At 44.6% G+C, this 23,367-nt stretch overlaps 1 protein-coding gene across 1 annotated transcript in view; it reads left to right on the top strand.

Moving 5' to 3' along the window:
* The first annotated feature begins 21,048 nt into the window (after positions 1–21,048).
* The window catches only part of LOC139229730 (ADP-ribosyl cyclase/cyclic ADP-ribose hydrolase 2-like), a 46,280-nt gene continuing 43,961 nt past the window's right edge, over positions 21,049–23,367 (top strand). Inside the window, exon 1 of the mRNA XM_070861279.1 lies at positions 21,049–21,215. Coding sequence (XP_070717380.1) covers positions 21,049–21,215 — 167 coding nt within the window. The remainder of the gene's footprint in view (positions 21,216–23,367) is intronic.

The following is a 23,367-nucleotide window of genomic DNA, read 5'->3' as shown; positions in this document are numbered from 1 at the left end:
TTAGCTCTATCTGGTTGACCCTTGGTGGGTCGTTTCTATCTTGGGTGAGTGGATGGTGTTTTGTTGGTAGTGGAGTGCTGGTGGTTTCTGTTTGTATGTCGATGACCACTCCATTTCTCCCCCCCCACATATAGATTATGCCGGTGGCTCATTGCATTCATGTGCATTCAAGTTCAGAAAAAAATTTTGCATTTACATCATTGCATCTGTGGTACAGTTGTGAGGCAAGTACATGTGACTGGTGAGATACATTCTTGATACATACTTGGAAACAGTGCTGGTGTCAGCACCGGTGCGTGAGGACAAACTAGTGCCAGAACTGCTGGATGGTGTCCGAGTAGTCTGGTGGCAGCGCGGTGCCCAGTGCTGGCAGTGGGAACCCGGTTGGGTCAAGTTGCCTGCTCTCGGGGCTTTTGCCGGTGTTCCTAGCGTCGGGCAGGTTCACAGATGCCTGTGACCTCCCTGTCCTCTCCTTGCGCCCCGGGTCACTGCTGCTCCCTGAGAAGCAATCATCTAGCAGTGCACAGGGATCTGCTGACTCGCTTGCCTGGGCGTTATTTGGTTTGGGATCCTGGCTTGTCCCGGTCCCATTGGGGGAAGTGTTGTGGGTGACCCTTCGTTCCTGGGTATGGCCTTGGTGGCGATAGGGTCTGGGGGCTGCGCCTTAGCACAGTTTGCTCTTTCAAGCTCCTGGTGGTTGATGCCATTGGGTGCCTGAGAGTAGGAGCCGATCAGGGGCAGGGTATCGATACCAGTGCCATTGTCCTCTTGAGATCGCTTGCTCTGCAGCTTGTATGTATTGGCTGCTTGTGGCCACACTCCATGGTTCATTACTCTGGTCCCAGGGACACAGGCTACAGCGTTGGGTAGCTCGCTGGACCTGTGTACTCCCGATGGGTGTCTGCCTGCTGCATTGACTGAATGCAGTTGAAATCCTACATCGCATAACATTTCATTACTCATTGTAAATAACCTGTAGCTCCGATCGTGATCATGCGCCTTTTCTTTGCTTATTGCGTGTACACAACTCTGATCATCAATTGCACATTTTACATCTATCTCACAGTTGCTTTTACATTGATTGAGAATGTGAAACTTTCCTTTTAAGTGTGGTGGGTTGCCGGCCTCCTTTAAGAGAGCCTTGCTATCTGTACCTCAATCCTCTTCTCCGTTTGGTGCCACGTGTTGCTCCATCAGTGCTGCACCTCGAGGTCTGGCTGCCGCCATCTTTTTCTTCAGCGCATCACCTCATGGTTTGGGCGCCATCTTTCCTCCATCCACGATGTCGGCTGCAGTGATCCTCTTCTCCCCGGGTTCTGCCACCGAAGCTGGGAAGTCGCCTTTGGATCTGATTTTCTTCCTCCGGAGTCTTGCCACTGGGGCTTGTGTATATCCACCCGTATCCCAACAATGTATTGTCTGTTTGGATTTATGTGGCATCCTTGATCCACAACAGATAACAGAAGCAAAGAGTTGTAATCCTTGCTATCTTGATATCAGCAGAAAATGCCTCTTTGTGTGTCTGGTCCTGTCTATGTGAGAGGTTATTGTGTCTTGACACTAAGTACAGAAACCAACAGTGGTTTTATTTGCTTTCAACCTGAAGCAGATTAGACCTAATGTCAAGTGGAACACAATGTAATACTACCTGTATTTTAACAGACTTATTTCAGTTTTATTCAAAAGACATTCTATACCTTTATTTTGTAAATACATATTTCTTGCACCTCCATGTACAATATTTTTAAAAATTGTTATGTATTTATAAACTGGTGAGCCATTCCTCATAATGCAGCCAGTCCGAATTCCTTCTCAGATCTGTGAACCTGTCACATATGAAATGTGATGACATGCCACTTGCAGCCTCGTGGTTCTGACTGGGCACCTATGACAGACATGAAAGCATGTACTTTGGATCAGTACTCCGCTGCCCAGGAAACAATGTCATTTCCGCAGCTGTTTGCAGCTTGTTACTGCAGCAAGGCATGCATTGAAAGTGATATCCCTGGTGCAGCACTGTCTGCGATTCAGGTTCCAATTCAGTTTTTTTGATAATTTTATACTTTTACAAGGCAGGTTGTTTTTACAATCACAGTTAACTTTGTGACCCTGATGCTCAAAACTATGGCACTTTCTTTTATCGTTCCTTTCTCTTACAGTTTTAAAAATGTTAAAACTATAACTTGGTATCACCTTATCACTGTTTTCTGATTTATTTCATTTTTCACTGGCCTTGTGTTCATTGTGGTGATGTTCTGCAATATGGACACTTCATCCTGCTTCCTCAATTAAAAAATATATGATATTTTTCTTTTTCTTCCTATATTCAAATAGGAAAACTATTTAATAAAACAGATCTCAAATAAATAGCAAAACTCTGTAAATGCTGGAAAGCCGAAACTAAAAAGCAAATTTCTGGAAACTGCTGACTGACCTGTGTGTTTCTAATATTCACTGCTTTTGAAATAGATCTCAAATGTTACTGAGCAAATCACAGGCTTGGAGTTTCTGCGAGGGTGCAATCGATGATATACTCTGGACACTGCACCCGTTTTGGAGTTACGCCCAAATTGACACTCAAACTCATTAACATAAGCCCGAACTTAAAATCTCCGTAGAATCAGCACATTCAAGCAGCATTATCGATGGTAATCGATTATTGACTGGGACATGACCGATGGGGCTTGAAAATGATTGAATTTAGTATCATTTAAACTGAAAATGTGTTCAAGTAATTGCAGCAGCTGAAGAAATAGGCCAATCATGGTTTCAATTGACTGCTGTTCACAGGTCTTCATACCAAGGACAGATCAGTTGACTGAATTTGAACTCATTTAAACTAAATTTCAAGTAATTGCAGCATCAGAATGGGAATCGGACTTGAGTGAGGCTTCAGTTGACAGCTGGTCACTGCTACAGGTCATTAATGATGGATTAATGTCACCATGGGTGCCTGGCGCCCGAGAAACTGTGGACATCCCCAAACTGACACAATTGGCAGAAACACTCCATCCCGCTCTGGGGGCATGGTCAATTTTGTGGGTAGGGACTGATTCAGATAAATGGACTTTTGAACCAGCGTAAAAGATCGTGGAAACTTCAGTGATTTATGGGGGTAACTCGCATACACTTAAAATTCTGCGATCTCTTGTCCTATTTCATTCCGCCCAGATTCCATTATTATCTGAGCAGAAATCATGCTGAAACTCTGGGCTACAGTGTTTTAAACAGTTTATTTATCACAGTAAATACTATTTACTTTAATATACATGGTGTGATTGTAATTTTTAAGGTTTGACTTTTCACTCGAGAACAATAATTGTAAAATGATTCTTTGTATATTGAATATTACAGAAATGGCATTTTACATGTGAGATTATATTTTGTAAAAGTGTACAATTGTATCAATTTATTTGTTATTCAAATGACTTTCATAATAAAAATGATGCAACTGATGCCGATCCTTTCTGAGGATTATCATCTTAATATTGTACAGAACACAATCGTTTCCTAGGAGAAGAAATGGATTTAATGATGTGAACTTTGCAAGCGTTAATTTACATTGTATAACAACAACACAAATTTATATAGCGCCTTTAAAGTAGAAAAACATCACAGCGCATAGATAGATAGAAATTACTACTCAGAAACCGGCCATTCTGCCCAACTGGACCATGTTGGTGTTTATCCTCCACTTGAGCAATGATCCTAATCCCATGTGCCTGCTCTATTCCCATATCCCTTTTTTCCTCCTTCCCTTTGAACAAATATCTAACCCGGTTCTTAAATATTGACATGGTGTCTGCTTCAATCATTAACTCTGTTAGGGCATTCCACAGCCTCCCAACCCTCTACGTTAAAAAAAAGTTTTTCCTGCTCTCTGTCCTAAGTCTCTTGCATTATATCTATGTCCCCCCATTCAAGACTCCTTAATCATTGCAAATAGTGTTCCTATCTACTCTTTGCCATCCCTTCTCTAATTTTAAACACCTCTATCAAATCATCCTTTAATCTCCTCTGCTCTAATGAAAATGACCTCAATTTTTCAAGCCTTCATTTATAAATCTCCTCAGACCAGACAGTTTCCTATTTTCACAGCACCCTTTCTATTGGTCAACATCCTTCCTGCAGTGTGCAACCCAAGACTGCGCACATCATCATCGTCATAAGCGGTCCCTCGTATCAAGGATGACTTGCTTCCACGTCAAAAAGGGATGAGTTCACGGCTGTTTCAATGAAGGACCTAATATTCCAGGTCCCGAACTACATGTTGAAGGGTAGAAGAAGCCTGTGTGTGAATTTTATTAACATGTGGTGGCCGTTGCACACCAGCCACCACACGGGCTTGACAGAGCTCGGTCCTGGTCCTGTGGTAAGGATCAACCAAGACGACTGGAGACCAGCTCTGCTGCACTGGGCTGTTAACTAGGCTAGATAATTCCTTTCAGGTTCTAACAAAAGATAACTTGCACCTCAATTTTCCAGTGACTAGTTCTGCATAATGGATGCAGTGTTCAATACTGGAGCACTCCTCTTTATATGGCTGCTAGCTGCACTGGATTATTGTATTGCACACACATCTAAACTGTACTTATTGTTTATTTAATCTTGAATCCAGTACCAACATGCACTGATGTGCATTAGATGTCACAGTGGTAGCACTCTTGTCTCGGAGTCAGAAGGTTGTGCAGACAGCACTCCCAATGGCAGCAAAACTATGATTTTATATAGTCACCATTGCATTTCAGCTTTTATATCCTACACCTCGTGCCATAAAATACAGTATTCCATTAGTTTTTTTTATATGCCCTTATCCATTTGAGATTCTATTTTAATGTCTTGTGAATTTTTGCATCATGACTTTATAGTTATGATTTTATATTTTTATGCATATTTGTATTTTTATACAGAAACTTCTCATCGGGTGTTGCTATAATGGAAACAGAATCTACTTGTCAAATTTAAAATAGAAGTTATACATTGTTGGACTTGTTTATACATATGTGAATTGTACTTATATTTTTAAATATGAATCCATTTGCAGCTTGTACCTTCATTTTATGTTGCATCATAATGGCTCCATTGTACGAAAAGTGTTTCTTTAGCATAAAATATTTGTTTTGGTACTTGGTTTGCGAAAACGTTGCTATTTAAACCTTGAATACATTTTCCCAATAGCTTGCTAATGGTAAAATCATAATGTAATGATGTAATACAAAGCTGGTGGTACCATGTTTGATCCCCGATCTATGCTGAGTTAGCACTAAGGTGAGAATTGGGCCAGGGCTCCACCCCGGATTATCATGTAGATTCAATTGTATCCTGAAGATGTCCACTGTTAGAATATCTATTTCCTGATATTGGATGCAGTTATAGAAAATAAGGATTAATTTCTCCCATTACTATCTTGGAAGAGTGGGTCCATTTTGTCTTTTTTTTTATTGTTAATCATGCTTACAGCCACATTTTATGTTTTAAGTAAGGATTGTTTCCTAGAGTCTTTGCAATGATGTGGATGACACTTTCACACAAACTCAAATCTTCAATAAAGTTTGACGTGAAAGGGTACAACACAAGCTGAAGGCAACAGTCAACATAGGTGAATACAGAATTGAATAAAAGAGAGAAAACAGCAGATAATAAGGATGATGCTGGTCTGGGAGATATACTGAGTGGAGTGCCCCAGGGATCAGTGCTAGAGTCCTACAGTTTCTGATCTACATAAATAACCTGGATTCAAAATACTCAATGTAGTGTGGTAAGTTTCACAAATCATACTAATCTAGGCGGTGTGGCGGGCATGGAACAAAGAGAATAGTCGGGTAGCCAAGGAATTACACTAGGACGTAGAGCATACTTGCAAGTTCGATGGAATTCAATATATCTAAGTGCAAGGTTTTTACTTTGGAAGAAAAGATGGGGTACATAATAAATGGTGTTAAACTAACTTGAGAAAGGCTGAGAGAGATCTGGGAGGGATAGTAGACTCCACACTGACCATTTTCTAAAATTGTAGCACAGCGATTAACAAAGAGAACAGAATGCCGAACAGTACAGTTTAATGCCTGATAGAGAATTCAAGCTCTGCAGCCTGACTGCAGTTTTTGAAAGAACACAGACCACATTGCATTAACTCATCAATCAACTTGACATTTTAGGACCTTGGGTAGTGAGCCAATTAAAGGTTAAAAGACTATCAATTGAGCCAATAAGGTCAAAGAAGACGAGTTATTTTCTGTAAATTGAACCAGGTATAAGTACAGCCATTTTGGCCATGTGGTCTCAGAAGGACAAAGGCCTGGCTTAAAGCCAGAAGCTTGTTGCTGCTGCCAGAATAAAGTTACATTAAAACTACAATCGGAGTTTGTATTTCATTGGAAATTAAGAGATCTAACAATTTTGGTGTCACGAACAGGATTGCTGAGGAAAGAAACTGAATTTTGGACATAGGACCTACATACTGAGGTAAGGACCCCTCTTTATAAAAGTCCTCGGTCAAAAGCCTAAATTCGCGTCTCCTTCTACGCGATTCCGAAAGCCTCCGGTTTGCGAACCCTCCGGTTGGTAGTCGGCTCGAGGTCCCACAGACGTCTAACTTCGGCGGTGTGTTAGTTAATTAATCACCGACTGACTGATCGGCTGGAAAGCCTACGACTCGCGACCCCAGTAAAGAAATCAGTATTATGGCAGCAGGAGATAAGAGCAAAGAATTGCCTACAACTGTTAAAGGTGAGCAGGCAGGACCTGATATTTCGATAGATGAAATCCTCCAACAGTTGAAAGAATACATAGAGCAACAATTCAACTTATCTAAAACCCGTATTAAGATCGAACAAAAGTACGGAACCTCCAAAGGACAATGATCCTTGGACGAGATTTAAAGGGTCTGGGGAAAAACGACCCATATGAAAAATAAAGAGCGAACTAGATGGTCCCTAGCCGTTATGGGACAGATCCGAAAGCGGAATGAAATTATAATGCGTTCCCAACCTGATTAAGAACTGACCAGTACAAAGGACCAATTGCAAGCTGTTTGTGCACAGCTGCGACAGCAAAGATTTGAACTTGAAAAGTCGGAAGCGGAAGTTAAAGATCTTAAAGGTGAAATTAAAGAATGGAAAAAATCATTAGGTCAAGAGACAGTAATAGGAAAAGGAAAATGTATCGGTCAATTCCCAGGGTACCCATGTTTGAATAAATTAAAAGCGCAAACCCGAAGACACGACCAAGAAATAGATACGGATTCTGAATCCTCCGATGATACAGGGTCGGAGGATGAAGAATTAGGGGTGCCCCATTTAAAAAAAGACGAGTTGTAGTCAAATCAGAAGAGACTGCAGATGAGGGCGGAACCAAAAAAACGAGGAAAAGGGTGTGTGCAGAATACTTATTTCATGATCCGGCAGACCCGGAGAAAATTGATAAATGGTCCAAGGAATTGCCCAATCCAAAGAAAGGGGGAGTAAAAACATGGGACCAATTGGACCGCTTAAGAAATATATATCAACTTCATCCCTGGGACGGATGAAGTTGATATATATTTTGACCATAATGGTGCCAAAAACACAGGGAAGAAAATTGCACGACAAGGTAGAAGAAGCTTTGGGGCAGGATGAGCAAGAATTAGATGCAGGGTGGGATACGATTAAACACTGGCTGCAAGCCTTCAGTCCAGCTAAGACAGACTGGGGAAAAATTGCAGCCTGCCAACAGAAAGGAACAGAGGAGGTCCTGGAGTATGACGAGCGGTTTAGATGCACGTGGCTAGAACATTCGGGTATGAATAATACGGATGAGGAAATGGTTGAACAAGTGTTTGGACCCCTGAAAGCAGCTTTTGTGGCAGGTCTAAAGCCAGAACTGTCCAAAATGCTTAAGGTGGTGTTACCGGACTGGGAAGGTTGAGGAACAACCTTTGCAGCATTGGTGGATCGATGTAACCAATTAGATCGGGATATGGGAGCTAAAGTCCGAGCTGTACAGGCTATGGGATGGAAATTCCAGGATTACGATAAACAGTCATTTGGAAAATTACCCGGAAAACGTTATTATTGTGGGAAAGAAGGTCACTGGGCCAAGACGTGCAGGGCAAAACAGCAAGGTCGTGGCCGGGAACAAGGGCGCAGCCAGGGATACAATTCAACCAACAAACCAGGCTTGTCACAAGGTAATGACCTCATAGAAGCATTTAGGCGACTGACAATACAACAACAGAAGGAGTTACTTGGGATAGCAAAAAACGATTAGAGCCCATCCTGGCCCCCCTCCTCGCAACAATACAACAAAGGGGAGATAGGTTATATATAACTGTGAGGGTGGGCGATAAGGATGTGGACTGTCTTTTCGACACAGGGGCAGAATTAACATGCTTACCCCTACAATATGGAGACTCTTTGCTGTTGGATGGTACGGCATGTACAGCCTATGCAGTTGGGGGCCATAAAATGGAAATTAAAAGGACAACACCGGTACTTATAGGGCTGGGTCCACATGAACTAACCACGCCGGTCTGGATAGGCCCAGTAGATCGACCCCTTTTGGGAATGGATGTTCTAATCCAAGTAGATTCATCGTTGCATTTCGAGGATGGTCGGGTGACATGGTCAATTAGAACTTTGAAGAAAGAAGAATTGAAAGAACACCCGATATGGGCTAAAGATAAGAACGATTGTGGCCTACTCCAGGTGGAGCCTGCGTCATTTACCGGGACCAAGCCTCCATGCACTAAACAGTATCCCATCAGTCCAACTGCCATCGCGGGAATCTTACCGGTTATTCAACAATTGGAGAAACAAGGGGTGTTTATTAAAACGCATAGCTCCTCCAATAGCCCCGTGTGGCCGGTACAAAAATCTAATGAGACTTGGTGTTTGACTGTTGATTATAGGAAAGCTAACCAGTGTATTGATCAAAAAGCTCCTTTGGTCGCAGATCCCTCCACCATTTTTAATGCGCTCAAACCGGAACATAAATATTTCTCGGTTATAGATATGGCCAACGGATTTTGGTCGGTGCCTCTGGCACCGGAGGTTCGACAGTGGTTTGCTTTCACTGTTCAAGGACAACAGTATACTTGGACCCGGTTACCGCAGGGTTTCCACAACAGCCTTACGGTATTCCACATGGCTTTACAAAGCTATTTGCGAGAATTACCTCCCCTGTCATCCACAGTCATCCAATATGTAGACGATATCCTGCTAGCTTCAAACACGGCAGAACAGCATGAACAAGATTTACGAGCTTTGCTGGACCACCTTTGGATGAAAGGACATAAAGCCAGCATCGACAAAGCACAAATATCCCAAGAAGAGGTTGTATACCTGGGACAAAAGATTTCACAAGGAAAGAGAGAACTTACCCAGGATAGAACTGTAGCCATTCGGGCTGCGAAAAAACCCATCACTATTCAGGAACTAAGGTCTTTTTTGGGATTGTGTAACTTTAATAGAAATTGGATTGACTCCTTCACACAGCTTGCTCAGCCATTGAATGATACTTTAAAGGGGAAACGTGCCTCTAAAGAAGCCATCACCCTCACTAAGGAACAACAAGAGGCCTTCCTGAGTTTGAAAAAAGCTTTGTGTTCGGCACCGGCTCTGCGAATCCCCGACAGTGTTAAGCCATTTACCCTGTTTGTCCATGAGAAAGAAGGATATATGACAGCTATACTGACACAAGAACATGGGGATCGGCAAAGACCTATTGGCTATTATTCAGCAAAACTGGATGCGGTAGCCCTCGGATGGGGAAGTTGCCTAAGGGCCATGGAAGCTCCATGTCGAGCGGTAATGATCACTGCGGGTCTAGTCCTCGACCAAAAGCTGATTGTCAAGTGTCCCCACACCGTACATGCTTTGCTGTCTATGAATAGAATGTCTCAGGTGATGGCAGCTAGATGGACCCGCTGGACAGCAGTTTTGGAAGCTCCTAATCTCCATATCGTCCGGGCCAGGCCGGTTAATCCCGCAACTATGCTCCCGATGTCAGAATCGAGAGAGCAAGAGTGGGGAGAATGTGAAGAGCATGACTGCGTGGAGATTTAAAAGAAACAGAAGAAGCAGCCTTAGCAGCAGAGGAGCCTCTGCACAACCCAGACCTCATCCTGTTTACAGATGGTTCCTCCTTTGTTGACAATGGTACCAGAAAAGCAGGATGGGCAGTTACAACCTTATATGAGGTAGTGGCAAAAGGATGTTTACCCTCAGGAACGTCAGCACAACAGGCCGAGTTACGGGCCCTGTCAGAAGCATCTCGAATAGCAGAAGGACAGATAGCTAATGTCTACACAGATTTGCGTTATGCTTTTGGAGTCGCTCACGACTTTGGTCTGTTATGGCAGAAAAGAGGATTCCTCACTGCTGCTGGTACACCTATCCGAAATGGAAAAGATGCCCAAGACTTACTAGAGGCCATACAATTACCTCAGGAAGTGTCCATCCTGAAGTGTAAGGCTCATACCAAGGAAAATACCACAGAAGCACAGGGAAATGCCCTAGCCAACCAGGCAGCTAAAGATGCCGCCTCAAAGGGCGTTCCCCCAGAAGAACCAACACAGATGTGCAGATTGAAAGCACTCAGAACTCTGACATGAGACCTTCAAACAATGCAAGGCGAGTGCTCCCGAGAGGAAAAATGGACATGGATTGAGGCAGGAATTAAGCTATGTGAAGATGGTGTCTGGAGACAAAGGGTTACCGACAAGCTAGTTGCGCCACAAGCGCTTATGCCTTTTTTAGCCCAACAGATCCACTCGTGGGGACACCTGGCCTCACAACAGATGACGGAACGGTTCCAGAAAAGCTGGTGGGGTGGGGGATTTAAAAAACATGCCCAGCTGGTAGCAGACCACTGTGTGGTCTGCCAGAAAAATAATTCTGGACCCATCACGGTCATGCCCCAACTGAGGCCCCCTGCCCCAGTCGGACCATTCCAGCATCTGCAGGTTGATTATATATCTCTTCCTTCATGCCAAGGATACACTAACATTCTTGTCATGGTCGACAGATTCTCTAGATGGGTAGAAGCTGTCCCAACTAAAAGAGCCACAGCCAATCACACTGCAAAGGTCTTGTATAAGGATTACATTCCCCGATGGGGAGTCCCGAGTAGCATTGACTCAGATCAGGGAACACACTTCACAGGTGCTGTCTGCCAAGAAGTCTGTAGGTTACTGAACATTACGTGGGATTTACACTGTCCTTATCATCCACAATCATCAGGACAAGTAGAGCGTATGAATCGAACTCTGAAACAACAGCTTGCCAAATATCACCAAGAAGGAACACCATGGCCCCAGGCACTGCCAATAGTGCTATGTAGCATTAGGGCAACCCCGAACAGAACTACAGGTCTAAGGCCATTTGAAATTATAACAGGAAGACCCATGTCGCTGCCAGGAACTATCGTTTTAAGGAAAGCTGATGTTCACTTAATGAGTGACACTTTGTTATCATACTGTCAGAACTTAACCAATGCTGTTAGTTCTGTTTCCCGACAGGTATCGGCAGCTTGGGGTAATCCACCCGAAGGAGGACATGACATCATCCCGGGAGTCTGGGTCTATGTGAAAAAGTTGCATAAAGAACCTTTGGGTGCCAAGTGGGAGGGACCTTATCAAGTGTTATTGACCACCCAGGCAGCTGTTAAAGTCCAAGGAAAGAAAGCCTGGATCCACACTTCACATGTTAAATGAGCACCCGTAACTGAAGCTGAAATCTAATAAGGACAATTACTTTTTGCCAAAATGTATAAATTTACTGTATTACTGATTGTAGGTATTCTAGGCATAGGCCTACTTCTTACTAGCCGACCCTCTGCACCAAAGGGAAATAGTAGGGTAGCAAAGGAATTACATGTAAATACCTTTTTATATATGTCATACATTTATGCCAAACAAGGTAACATTTCTAGTTGTTGGGTGTGTGCGCATATTCCAATTCACTCAAACGGAGGGATTCCCTTGAGGCCAGTTCCCTTAAATATCTCGGAAATGGCTGTGTGGATAATTAATCAAAACAAAACAGACAATGCGTTTCAGAATACGGAAAACTGGGCACGTAAATAAAAGTCAGCAGGTTACAATCTGACTACCTTTGAAGGGGGATACCAACCGTGCTACAATAATTCCAAACGGCCCCCATTTGTTGTTATCGCTAATACAACGGGAATAGGAAGACCGGGGGAATCGGTCCGTCTGATTAGAAACATCAAAGGAGGCCAAAATATGAGGTATAGTAACTGCTCCCAGAATTATAATATAATCAAGTCACGGAACCGTCCAAACTGGGCCGATGTGGGAATTTTTAACGTAACGGAGATTCTGAATAAAACAGATGGAAAAGCCTGGATAGGCCCCGGAGTGTTCCTGACAAAGAAACAGCTATCCTTCATTGCCTATAATGGCACCTATTGGGTGTGTGGCCACAAGGCCTAACCTTGGCTGCCCCAGAATTGGACGGGATCCTGCTATTTAGCCTACATTGTGCCGTATATGTATCATATAAAGTCACTGTCGGAAGATTTACACTGTCCTAAGAGAGCTATCACAGAAACAGAGAGGTTCTTTGCCATTCTGATCCCCGGGTGTGGGACCGCCAGACTGGCAAGGGAATCCATTAACATGGCATCCGTTGTGGAACAGGTAGCCAATGATATCTCAGAGGCCCTAGTTAAAATCAATGCAGAAATGGTAGCAATCCGCACAGTAGCCCTACAGAATAGATTGGCCCTTGACTACATCCTGGCTGAAAAGGGAGGTACTTGCACCCTACTCAGAACTGAGTGTTGCACGTATATCCCAGATAGCTCCGATGAAATTACCCACTTAGTGGAGCATATCCAAAAGGAGGTAGAAAAACTTAAGCAACTCCCATCATTCACTTTGTGGAGCGGAGCCATTGAATGGCTAGGTTCAATAGGAACTTCATTGATGGAAGGTATAATTCTATTCGTTGTAATTATTTTACTTTTATATTGTTTGTTTATATTGATTAAATCTGTTGCGACCAGGCGGCTGTAGCTGCTGTCCCGCATGTGAGACACCTTGCAGGTCCCAGCAGACTGTCTGTACGTGGCACAGGGGTATGTTATGCTTAAGGGAAGGTTGTTTACTGGTTGAATTAAGATATTGATTTGGATTAAATTGGAATAAGGTTAATTAACGTACTAAAACCAGACTTCCATTGTGGCCACGATGGAACTCGGGTTGGTGTAAATTTGTGTGAAAGCTACTGGTCCGAACATGTGGCGAAACACATCAACAAATTTTAGAAGGAAACTCTATTAACATGTATGAAACTATTTTGTAGAATGTTTAACCAGTGATACCGAATGTTGTATGATTCATTTTGTGAAAGAATCAAAGAAGGGATTGATTGAGAATTCAAGCTCTGCAGCCTGGCTGCAGTTTTTGAAAGAACACAGACCACATTGCATAAAGTCATCAATCAACTTGACATTTTAGGACCTTGGGTAGCGAACCAATTAAAGGTTAAAAGACTATCAATTGAGCCAATAAGGTCAAAGAAGGCGAGTTCTTTTCTGTAAATTGAAGCAGGTATAAGTACAGCCATTTTGGCCATGTGGTCTCAGAAGGACAAAGGCCTGGCTTAAAGCCAGAAGCTTGTTGCTGCTGCCAGAATAAAGTTACATTAAAACTACAATCGGAGTTCGTATTTCATTGGAAATTAAGAGATCTAACAATGCCATCATGCAGGACAAATCCAATCCAGCCACTTACTGCTCCATCAGGCTACTCTCATTTATCAGCAAAGTGATGGAAGATGTCATCAACAGTGCTATCCAGCAGCACTTACCAATAACCTGCTCACCGATACTCAATTTGGGTTCCGCCAGGACCACTCGGCTTTAGACCTCATTACAGCCTTGGTCCAAACATGGACAAAAGAGCTGAATTCCAGAGGTGAGGTGGCAGTGCCTGCCCTTGACATCAAGGCAGCATTTGACCGAGTGTGGCACCAAGGAGCCCTAGTAAAACTGGAATCAATGGGAAACGGAGAAAACTCTCCACTGACTGGACTCATACCTAGCACAAAGGAAGATGGTTGTGGTGGTTGGAGCTTAATCATCACAGCCCCAGGATATCACTGCAGGAGCTCCTCAGAGCAATGTCCTAGGCCCAACCATCCTTAACTGCTTCATCGTTGACCTTCCCTCTATCATAAAGTCAGCAGTGGGGATGTTCGCTGATGACTGCACAATATTCAGTGCCATTTGCATCTCCTCAGATAATGAAGCAGTCCATGCCCGAATGCAACAAGACCTGGACGACATTCAGGCTTGGGCTGATAAGTGGCCAGCAACATTCGCGCAACACAAGTGCCAGGCAATGACTCTCTCCAACAAGTGAGAGTCTAACCACCACCCCTTGACATTCAACAGCATAACCATCGCCGAATCCTCCACCATTAACATCCTGGGGGTCACCATTGACCAGAAACATAAATACTGTGGCAACAAGAGCAGCTCAGAGGCTGGGTATTCTGTGGCGAGTGTCTCACCTCCTGACTCCCCAAAGTCTTTCCACCATCTACAAGGCACAAGTCAGGAGTGTGATGGAATACTCACCACTTGCCTGGATGAATGCAGCTCCAACAACACACAAGAAGCTCAACATCATCCAGGACAGAGCAGCCCACTTGATTGGCACCTCACCAACCACCTTAAACATTCACTCCCTCCACCATCGGCGCACCGGTGCAGTGTGTACCATCTATAAGATGCACTGCAGCAACTCACTAAGGCTTCTTCGGTAGCACTTCCCAAACTCGCGACCTCTATTACCTAGAAGAAGATGGGCAGCAGGCGCATGGGAACACCATGACCTTCACGTTCCCCTCCAAGTCACACACCATCCTGACTTGGAAATATATCGCTGTTCCTTCATCGTCGCTGGGTCAAAATCCTGGAACTTCCCAACAGCACTGTGGGAGAACCTTCACCGCAAGGGCTGCTGCTGTTCAAGAAGGCGGCTCATCACTATCTTAAGGGCAATTAGGGATGTGCAATAAATTCTGGCCTTGACAGCGACGCCCACATCCCAGGAACAATTTTTTTTTTAAACACAAAAGCTTCATAGTGCCCTGTTTAGACCACACTTTGAATGTTGCTATCAGTTTGGGTCACTGTCTCTCTTGTCTCATTCAAGCTCTGGTGCAACGAAGAATGGCAAGTGTGATCACTGAGGTCCAGTCAGGGAACTGGATTATGGTGAAGGGTTAGGAAAACCAAACTTCTATCTTGAAAGGAGGTGTATGAGAGGAAACTTTATAAACACATACAAGGTACTAAATGGAATAGAAAAGATTCAAATTAAACCATAACTGCAGGACACAGGTATAAACTAGTAAAAAGGCAAGTTGAGGACTGATATCCGGATGTACTTTTTCAAATACACTAATACCTGCAGTGGAAGCAATATTTCAAATCATTCAAGAGACAACTGAATGCTTGTAATGGATGAGGGGATTGTAGATTCCATGGAAGAATGAATTATAAAGGCCAAATAGCATCCCTCAACTGTACTCAGCTCTGAGGATCAGTAGGTAAAAAAACTGATGAATCAGGATCTCAGTAATTGCCCAGGCTGCTAATTCAACCAATGAAAGCATGAAGCACACAATAACATTTCTGTTTTCAGCATAGTCTGAGGGTGTAGCTCTGTTTTAGTCTCGATAAATGCCCATCCCAAGGTGCACACACTGCTCACTTGTTTCTGATTGATTGGGATTTAGTCTGATGCAGAACCATAGTGTCAAATCTGATAATTATGGCAATATTTTGCGGCTTCATGTTCATTATGCAAGGAACTAACTACATAATGAGTTTCTGGTACTCATACCAGAGGTTGGTTTTGCTGTTATAGGATGGCAATACATTTCTAAAAAGACACCAAAAAACCTGCAGATCTGGAAATCAAACAAAACAGAAATTGCTGGATGCACTCAGCTGGTAGCAAGTCAGTACCTGTGACAAAAGCTTTGATATTAACTGCCCCATCCTGTCATGTATCCTACATGACTACTGTTTGTACCATCACAAGGTGTACCACCAGAGGACACAGCAGTGGGAGACTTTTAGGTTACCTATACAGGTGTCCCTGACCTAGTATAAAAGGCAGGCCAGCAGGTGTCATCCTCAATCTGGAGTTATCAATAAAGGACTAAGGTCACTACAGTTCAAGTAGAACACGTTGCTTTGTGAAGTCATTATCAGAGCATCCAAGGACATAACAATTGGCGACGAGATTACGGATTTTCATGCAAAAATGGCTACCCTTTGGACGTTGCAGCAGTTCGCCGATGATGATTGGGACGCCTTTGTGGAGAGGCTCAACCATTTCTTCACAGCAAACGACCTGGCAGGAGAAAACCCGGCCACACTTTCTGGCAAGCGCAGAGCTATCCTCTAACCAGTTATGGGTCCACCGACTATGGCCCCGTCAGGGACTTGCTGGCACCAGCGAAGACAACGACCAAGACGTACGAGGAGCTTGTAACACTGATCCAGGAGCAACTCAAGCCCAAGGAGAGCATCCTCATAGCCAGACATCAGTTCTACACCCACCGACGACCCAAAGGCCAGGAAATTGCGAAATACGCTGCAGACCTCAGGAGGCTGGCGACACCGTGTGATTTTGGTGACCACTTCACCGAAGCGCTGTGGGACATTTTTGTCATTGGAAAAGGCCATGAGAGCCTTCTTCATAAGCTACTGTCGGCAGATACCACAGTCACACTGCAGAAGGTCATCTCTGTGAGCCAGGCATTCATGACCTCGACCTGCAGCTATAGGCAGATGACTCACCCTCAGCACTCAAACCTGGCAAGTACTGTGCACAGAGTGGCACCTTTTAGAGGCTGGACTGTAGAACGCGAACCTTCTCAGGGAAGAGAGAACAGGCCTCCAAGTCCCTTAACTCAGAGTCTGCCGAGGGGTCTAATCGAGTAGCTCCATGCTGGCGTTGTGGAGGGAATCACAGGGCTCATCAGTGCTGCTTTAAAGACTATGTATGCAAAGACTGCAGCACAAAGGGCCACCTCCAGCGAATGTGTAAGAGAAATATGACTCACTGTGTCGATGAAGAGTCTGCAGATGGCCATGAATCCAGCACGGATTATGAAACGATAGGCAGAGAGGCAGCTCAGCCCCACGAGGAGGTATATAGCATGTTCACCTGCACCACTGAGTGTTCCCTATTGAGGATGGAAGTCGAAATAGATGGCGTTTCAGTCTTCATGGAAGTGGACACGGGGGCACGAGCCAGTCAGTAATGAATCAAGAAGCCTTTGAGAGGCTATGGGACAATCAAACTGAACGATCCAAGTTGGTCCCGGTTCAGGCAAAGCTGCACACCTACTCCAATGAACTTATCCCAGTCGTTGGTAGTGAGAATGTAAAGGTACTCCATGATGGCACGGTGCACAAGTTACCTCTGTGGATTGTTGCAGGTGATGGACCAACGCTACTCGGACGAAGGTGGATGGAGAAGTTCCATTGGAAGTGGGAAGACTTCACCTTTCCAGCGATCGACACCCTCTGCACTCAGAGGCAAAGCAAGCCCTCACCTGAGGTTGGATCCGGCACCAGAGAGCAGACCAGCACAGCACCCGAGGCACAGACCGCTCAGCACGACTGCGTGGAGATGATCCAGCTGAGACGATCTGAATGCACCTTCCAGGCTCCAGTGGCAAGACTTCGGAGAAAGAAAATTGGATCCAGAGGTGACTTCCCAGTTTCGGAGGCAGAACCCGGAGAGAAGAGGATCACAGCAGTCGACATCGTGGATGGAGGAAAAATGGCGCCCGAACCACGAGGTAATGCGCTGAAGAAAAAGATGGCAGCGGCCAGACCACAAGGTGCAGCGCTGATGGAGCAACACGTGGCACCAAACGGAGAAGAGGATTGGGGTAAAGAAAGCAAGGCTCTCTAAATGAGGCCTGCATCCCACCACGCTTAAAGGGACAGTTCCACACACTCAAACAATGTAATAGCAACTGTGAGTTAGAGATAAAATGTGTAAGTGATGATCAGAGATGTGTACATGCAACTAGCAAGGAAAAGTCACGCGATCGCAATCATGTTAAATGTGTAAGTGATGATCAGAATTGTGTACATGCAACAAGCAAGGAAAAGTTGTGCTATCGCGATCGGAGCTCCAGGGTATTCACAATAAGTAATGAAACGTTGTGCGATGTAGGATTTCAACTGCACACAGCCAATGCAGCAGGCAAACACCCATTGGGAGCACACAGGTCCAGGGAGCTACCCAACGCTGTAGCCTGTGTCCGTGGGACCAGAGTTATGCACCATGGAGTGTGGCCACAAGCAGCCAATACACAGGAGCTGCAGAGCAAGCGATCTCAGTAGGGCAACGGCACCGGTATCGATACCCTGCTTCTGATCGGCTCCGACTCTCAGGCACCCGATGGCACCAACCACCACGAGCCTGAGAGAATAAACTGTGCTAAGGCGCAGCCCCCAGACCCCATCAAGGCCATAAAGGGTCGTCCGCAACACTGCTACCAAAGGGGACCGGGACCAGCCAGGATCCCAAACCAAACAACGCCCAGGCCAGCGAGTCAGCAGTTCCCTGTGCACTGCTAGATGACAGCGCCTCAGGGAGCAGCAGCGACCCAGGGTGCAAAGAAAGGACAGGGAGGTCACAGGCATCTGTGAGCCTGCCCGACGCTAGGAACCACAGCAACAGCCCCGAGAGCAGGCAACTTGAACCAACTGAGTTCCCACTGCCAGCATTGGGCACCGTGCCGCCACCAGACTGCGGGGACACCATCCAGCAGTTCTGGAACTAGTTTGTCCTTGCGCACCAGTCACCGACCCCCAGTACACATCGATAATGTATCTCACTAGTCGAACGTACTTTTCTCACAACTGAACCACAAATGTAATGCAAACTTGTTTTTCTGGACTTGAATGTATATGAATTCAATAAGTCCCCGGCATAATCTATATGTGGGGGGTGGGGGGGGAGAATGGAGTGGTCAGGGACACACACAAACAGCAACCACCAGCACTCTACTTCACCAACCACTTACCCAAGATTGAAACGACCTGCCAAGGGTCAAACAGATGGAGCCCATATAGAGCTAAGTCCAGAGCACAGGCAATGCAGAGGCGATTTGCACTAAAGGCTTGGGGGAGTGTGATGTCATGTATCCTACATGGCTACTGTTTGTACTGTCACAAGGTGTGCCACCAGAGGGCACCGCAGTGGGAGACTTGTAGGTTACCTGTACTGGTGTGCCTGGCCTAGTATAAAAGGCAGGCCACCAGCTGTGATCCTCAGTCTGGGGTTATCAATAAAGGACTAGGGTGGTAATTCTCCATTGAAGCACTGTTGGTGGGCAGTCTGTCATCATCATCAAAGGCAGTCCCTCGAAATCAAGGGAGACTTACTTCCACTCTAAAAGTCAGTTCTTAGGTGACTGTACAGTCCAATATGGGAATTACAGTCTCTGTCACAGGTGGGACAGACAGTGGTTGAAGGAAGGAGTGGGTGGGGAGTCTGGTTTGCCGCACGCTCCTTCCACTGCCTGTGTTTGATTTCTGCATGCTCTCAGCGACGAGAGTCGAGGTGCTCAACGCCCTCCCGGATGCTCTTCCTCCACTTAGGGCCGTCTTGGGCCAGGAATTCCCAGATGTCGCTGGGGATGCTGCACCTTATCAAGGAGGTTTTGAGGACGTCCCCAAAACGCTTCCTTTGCCCACCTGGGGCTTGCTTGCCATGAAGGAGTTCCGAGTAGAGCACTTGCTTTGGGAATCTCGTGTCAGGCAAGTGGACAATGTGGCCCGTCCAATGGAACTGGTTGAGTGTGGTCAGTGCTTCGATGCTGGGGATGTTGGCCTGAGCGAGAACACTGACTTTGGTGCGTCTATCCTCCCAGTGGATTTGCAGGATCTTGCAGAGGCAGCGCTGGTGGTATTTTCTCCAGCGCTTTGAGGTGTCTACTGCATATGGTCCACGTCTCTGAGCCATATAGGAGAGCGGGTATCACTACTGCCCAGGGCAGTCTGTAACCTGATGTCAACTCCTTTTTTCTTCTCCCACGCTACTGGAGCCTGCTGCACTTTACCGGGTTTTCCTGTTTCCATTCCTTACCCCTCCCCCAACTCAGCCGTTACTCATTTTCTGTGTCTTATCCGTATCTTTAATTTCTCATTATACCTCTTGCTATCTCTTGTCATTTAACTGTCTCATGTATTTCAGTTAAGGACTTTACAGGTCAAAATGCATCCATGTGTGTGAGTGCTTTCTGCCCCCTTCCTGTTGTTTGTTCCTTTTTAAATGCTGTTCTTCTGTGATTTAATCCAGTCCTAACAATGGAGGAAAAATTCAATTTGTGTCTGTTTTCAGTGCGAAATGGGTGACATGATTTGAATGCAGACCTGAAGACATTGGCGCCAGAACCCAGCCAAATTCTGCGGCGGGCCTCATTTGAATTAAACCAGCAAGCTGCAGATGCCAATCGGACATCCCAGTGGACCTCGCCGGGCAGCACCTTCGGAGTTTCTTCCAGTTCCGAAGCCAAACCGGCTCTGTGGCCAATCCCAGGATGATGCGGGACGTGAGCCCAGGCCAATAACAGCCTGCAGTATTTTTGTCGAGCCATGAGGAGAACTCCTGGCTCCACAGAAATTAAGTGATTTTTTTTTAAAAGGCTGCCTCCAGTGGTCTGTCCAAGGACCCAGAATAACTGGGTGTCAAAAATTCTGCCTATGTGATGATGAATGCACTTATGTCCAATTGTGCCCCCAATGTTCAATAACCTGCTTGTTCCACAAATTCTGACTGACCGGCTGATGGGTTCCAGCATTTTCTGTTTGGATTTGATATTAATAATCTGTTGTTTTAATAGTTTTTTAGTAGTTAATTATTAAATGTATCTTGCCACATCAAGTTTGTTTTCCATCATACAATTCTGATATGCTCAAGAACTAGTGAAAGAGTGCAGACGTGTATCTTTTAGTGCAAGAGCTTTGTTGAAATTGAGAGACTGGTAAGTTTTCAAAATGCCTAAATGGAGCATGGTTGTGTTTGGAATCCTACTGATGGGTTGCTCAGCTCCAGTCGATACAGCGATGAAGTCATGGCACGGAATTGGTACTGTTCACAACTTGGAAGAGATCATAATTGGCAGATGCTACAACTACATCAGAGTAATGAATCCTACAGTAGGGTAAGCCAACGGATTCTTCATAATATTTTAATGGAAATACAGATTGGCATGGCCCTTAGGACCATTAGCCACTTAACCTCTTTGTCAGTCGGCAGCTTTTAACTGTCATGGGCAAAATGCATGATGACAGAGTTGACTGCCAAGCAGAGTGGTTGATGGCTCCTGTGCTGTGAGTGGTTTGGACAAAGGGGCACAGCTAGAAGAATATTGCCAACCGTGAAGTTATTGATAAATATAAGGAAAAGCTGAGGCCCCAGTAGAGATCGCTGAGGGACACCACTTGTCAAATCCTGCCAATTGAAGTACGTACCCATTATCCCTACTCTGCCTCCATGTCAAAAAGTTGCTTCCATTCCATGTGTTTTCATTTTTGCCAAAATCTTAGCGAATGCCTTCTGGAAGTCCATATAAATAACATCCATAGACACTCCCTTATCTACTGCGTTAGTGACCTCCTCAAGAAATTCAATTAGGTTAGTTATACATGACTTGCCCTTTACAAATCTATGCTGGCTCTCTGATCAGTTCATATTTGTTCAAGTGCTCAATCACTCTGTCCCTAATAACAGACTCATTCGGGACAGAATGCCAGGAGCTACAGGCATGGAACCTGTCCACCTAAGGCTCGTGCATTGAAAGAAAGTCTTGCATTGAATTGTATTTGCAGCACAAATAACCTTAGTGTTCCAGCACACAGCTTTGTTATCTATTCACAGGGGGTGAGATCATAGTGAGACTGAAAATGACTGCAGAATCTTGCAGCTATCATTGGCTCTTAAAGTGGTTCTTCAGGTTGTTCTGGCATATATCATGCTGTAAAGGCATGCAGAGTAATCACAAGGGAACAAGCTACATTTTTCTCACGAGGAGTGTATAGAACAATGTGGTTTTATTTGAGATCTCAGAATGTCACAAAGCTCGGGACAACAACTTATGTTGCCTTGTCTAGTCATGTCCAAGCTGTGCCTAAGTTCTCTGAACTTGGATACATGGGTGCATCCCTACTGGAATAGAGCATGCAATCTGTATTTACCAAACATAAACTCTACAGGTGTGGATTTCTCACAGCTTTGTTTGGAGACTCTGTAACATGGTCACGTGTTACTGTGCTTGTCTGACACCTGACTAACCAAACGAAAGGTTGGCAAGAAGAGATCTGAATGACAAAAACTTTGTTAAATTCATAATAAACGCAGACTTAGTTTGTCTTCAGGTATGACCCTCGTTAAATCACAGCTGCTGCCAAAAGCAACTTTTCTTCTCGTTGGGCCCTTTTGACAGCGATTCCATTTCTGTACTAGGTTTTGCAGCTTTTTAACTTTTAGAACAATTCTGTTCAAGCTTTAACTTGATTTTTACCTCTTCATTCAGCCACTATGGTCTTGATATTTTTCTTCTTTTTTAAAATCTTTTCTTGCCATGAATCTGATAGAGATTCAAACCTAAAAAATAAGTGGGTTAACACCACAGTTAAAGTAGCAGAGATCGGAATTTGATACACACTCATCTGGCATTCATATTATAAAGTTTTTGACCATTTGTGTTTGTAATATTTGAAATATCCTGTATTTCCTTATGTCTTAATGCTCCAGCACAGACATTTGCACAACAAAAGCGCAAACCAGAAATACAAGTGCACATTTTTCCAGCCAATAAAATTGATTAAGTCTGTCCATTAAAATTATTGAAGTGAGAACCATGGGGATGTATGCCTGAATTCCAAATACATACTCCCAGCATTCAAAGTTCTCAGGCGTGCTAAAGACAAAAGTTAACTCAATAAAGCAACAACAACAAGTAGCATTTATATAGTGCCTTTAATGTAGTTAAACATTCCAAGATGCTTCACAGGTGTCATGTATCTCACATTACTGTATATAACTGTATCTTACCATGCTATACATGACTGTAACTGGATGTGACCTGCAACAATAAGCATACCTTACCACCAGGGGTGCACTTGCAGGAGACACTCCATATCTGTCCCACTGTGGTATATAAAGGGAGGTCTCAGGCAAGTGCAACACTGGAGAGCTGGAATTAAAGGTGCAGGTCCTGAGTGACCTTGACTTCAGCATGTGTCTCGTGTAAGTCAGTACATTAGAGTCAGGACTTAACAGTGGCGACGAGGATGAGATCACAGAATCCACAG

Source organism: Pristiophorus japonicus, chromosome 2 (genome assembly GCF_044704955.1).
Source record: "Pristiophorus japonicus isolate sPriJap1 chromosome 2, sPriJap1.hap1, whole genome shotgun sequence".
Lineage (NCBI taxonomy): Eukaryota > Metazoa > Chordata > Chondrichthyes > Pristiophoridae > Pristiophorus > Pristiophorus japonicus.
This window is presented reverse-complemented; position numbering and strand designations above follow the sequence as displayed.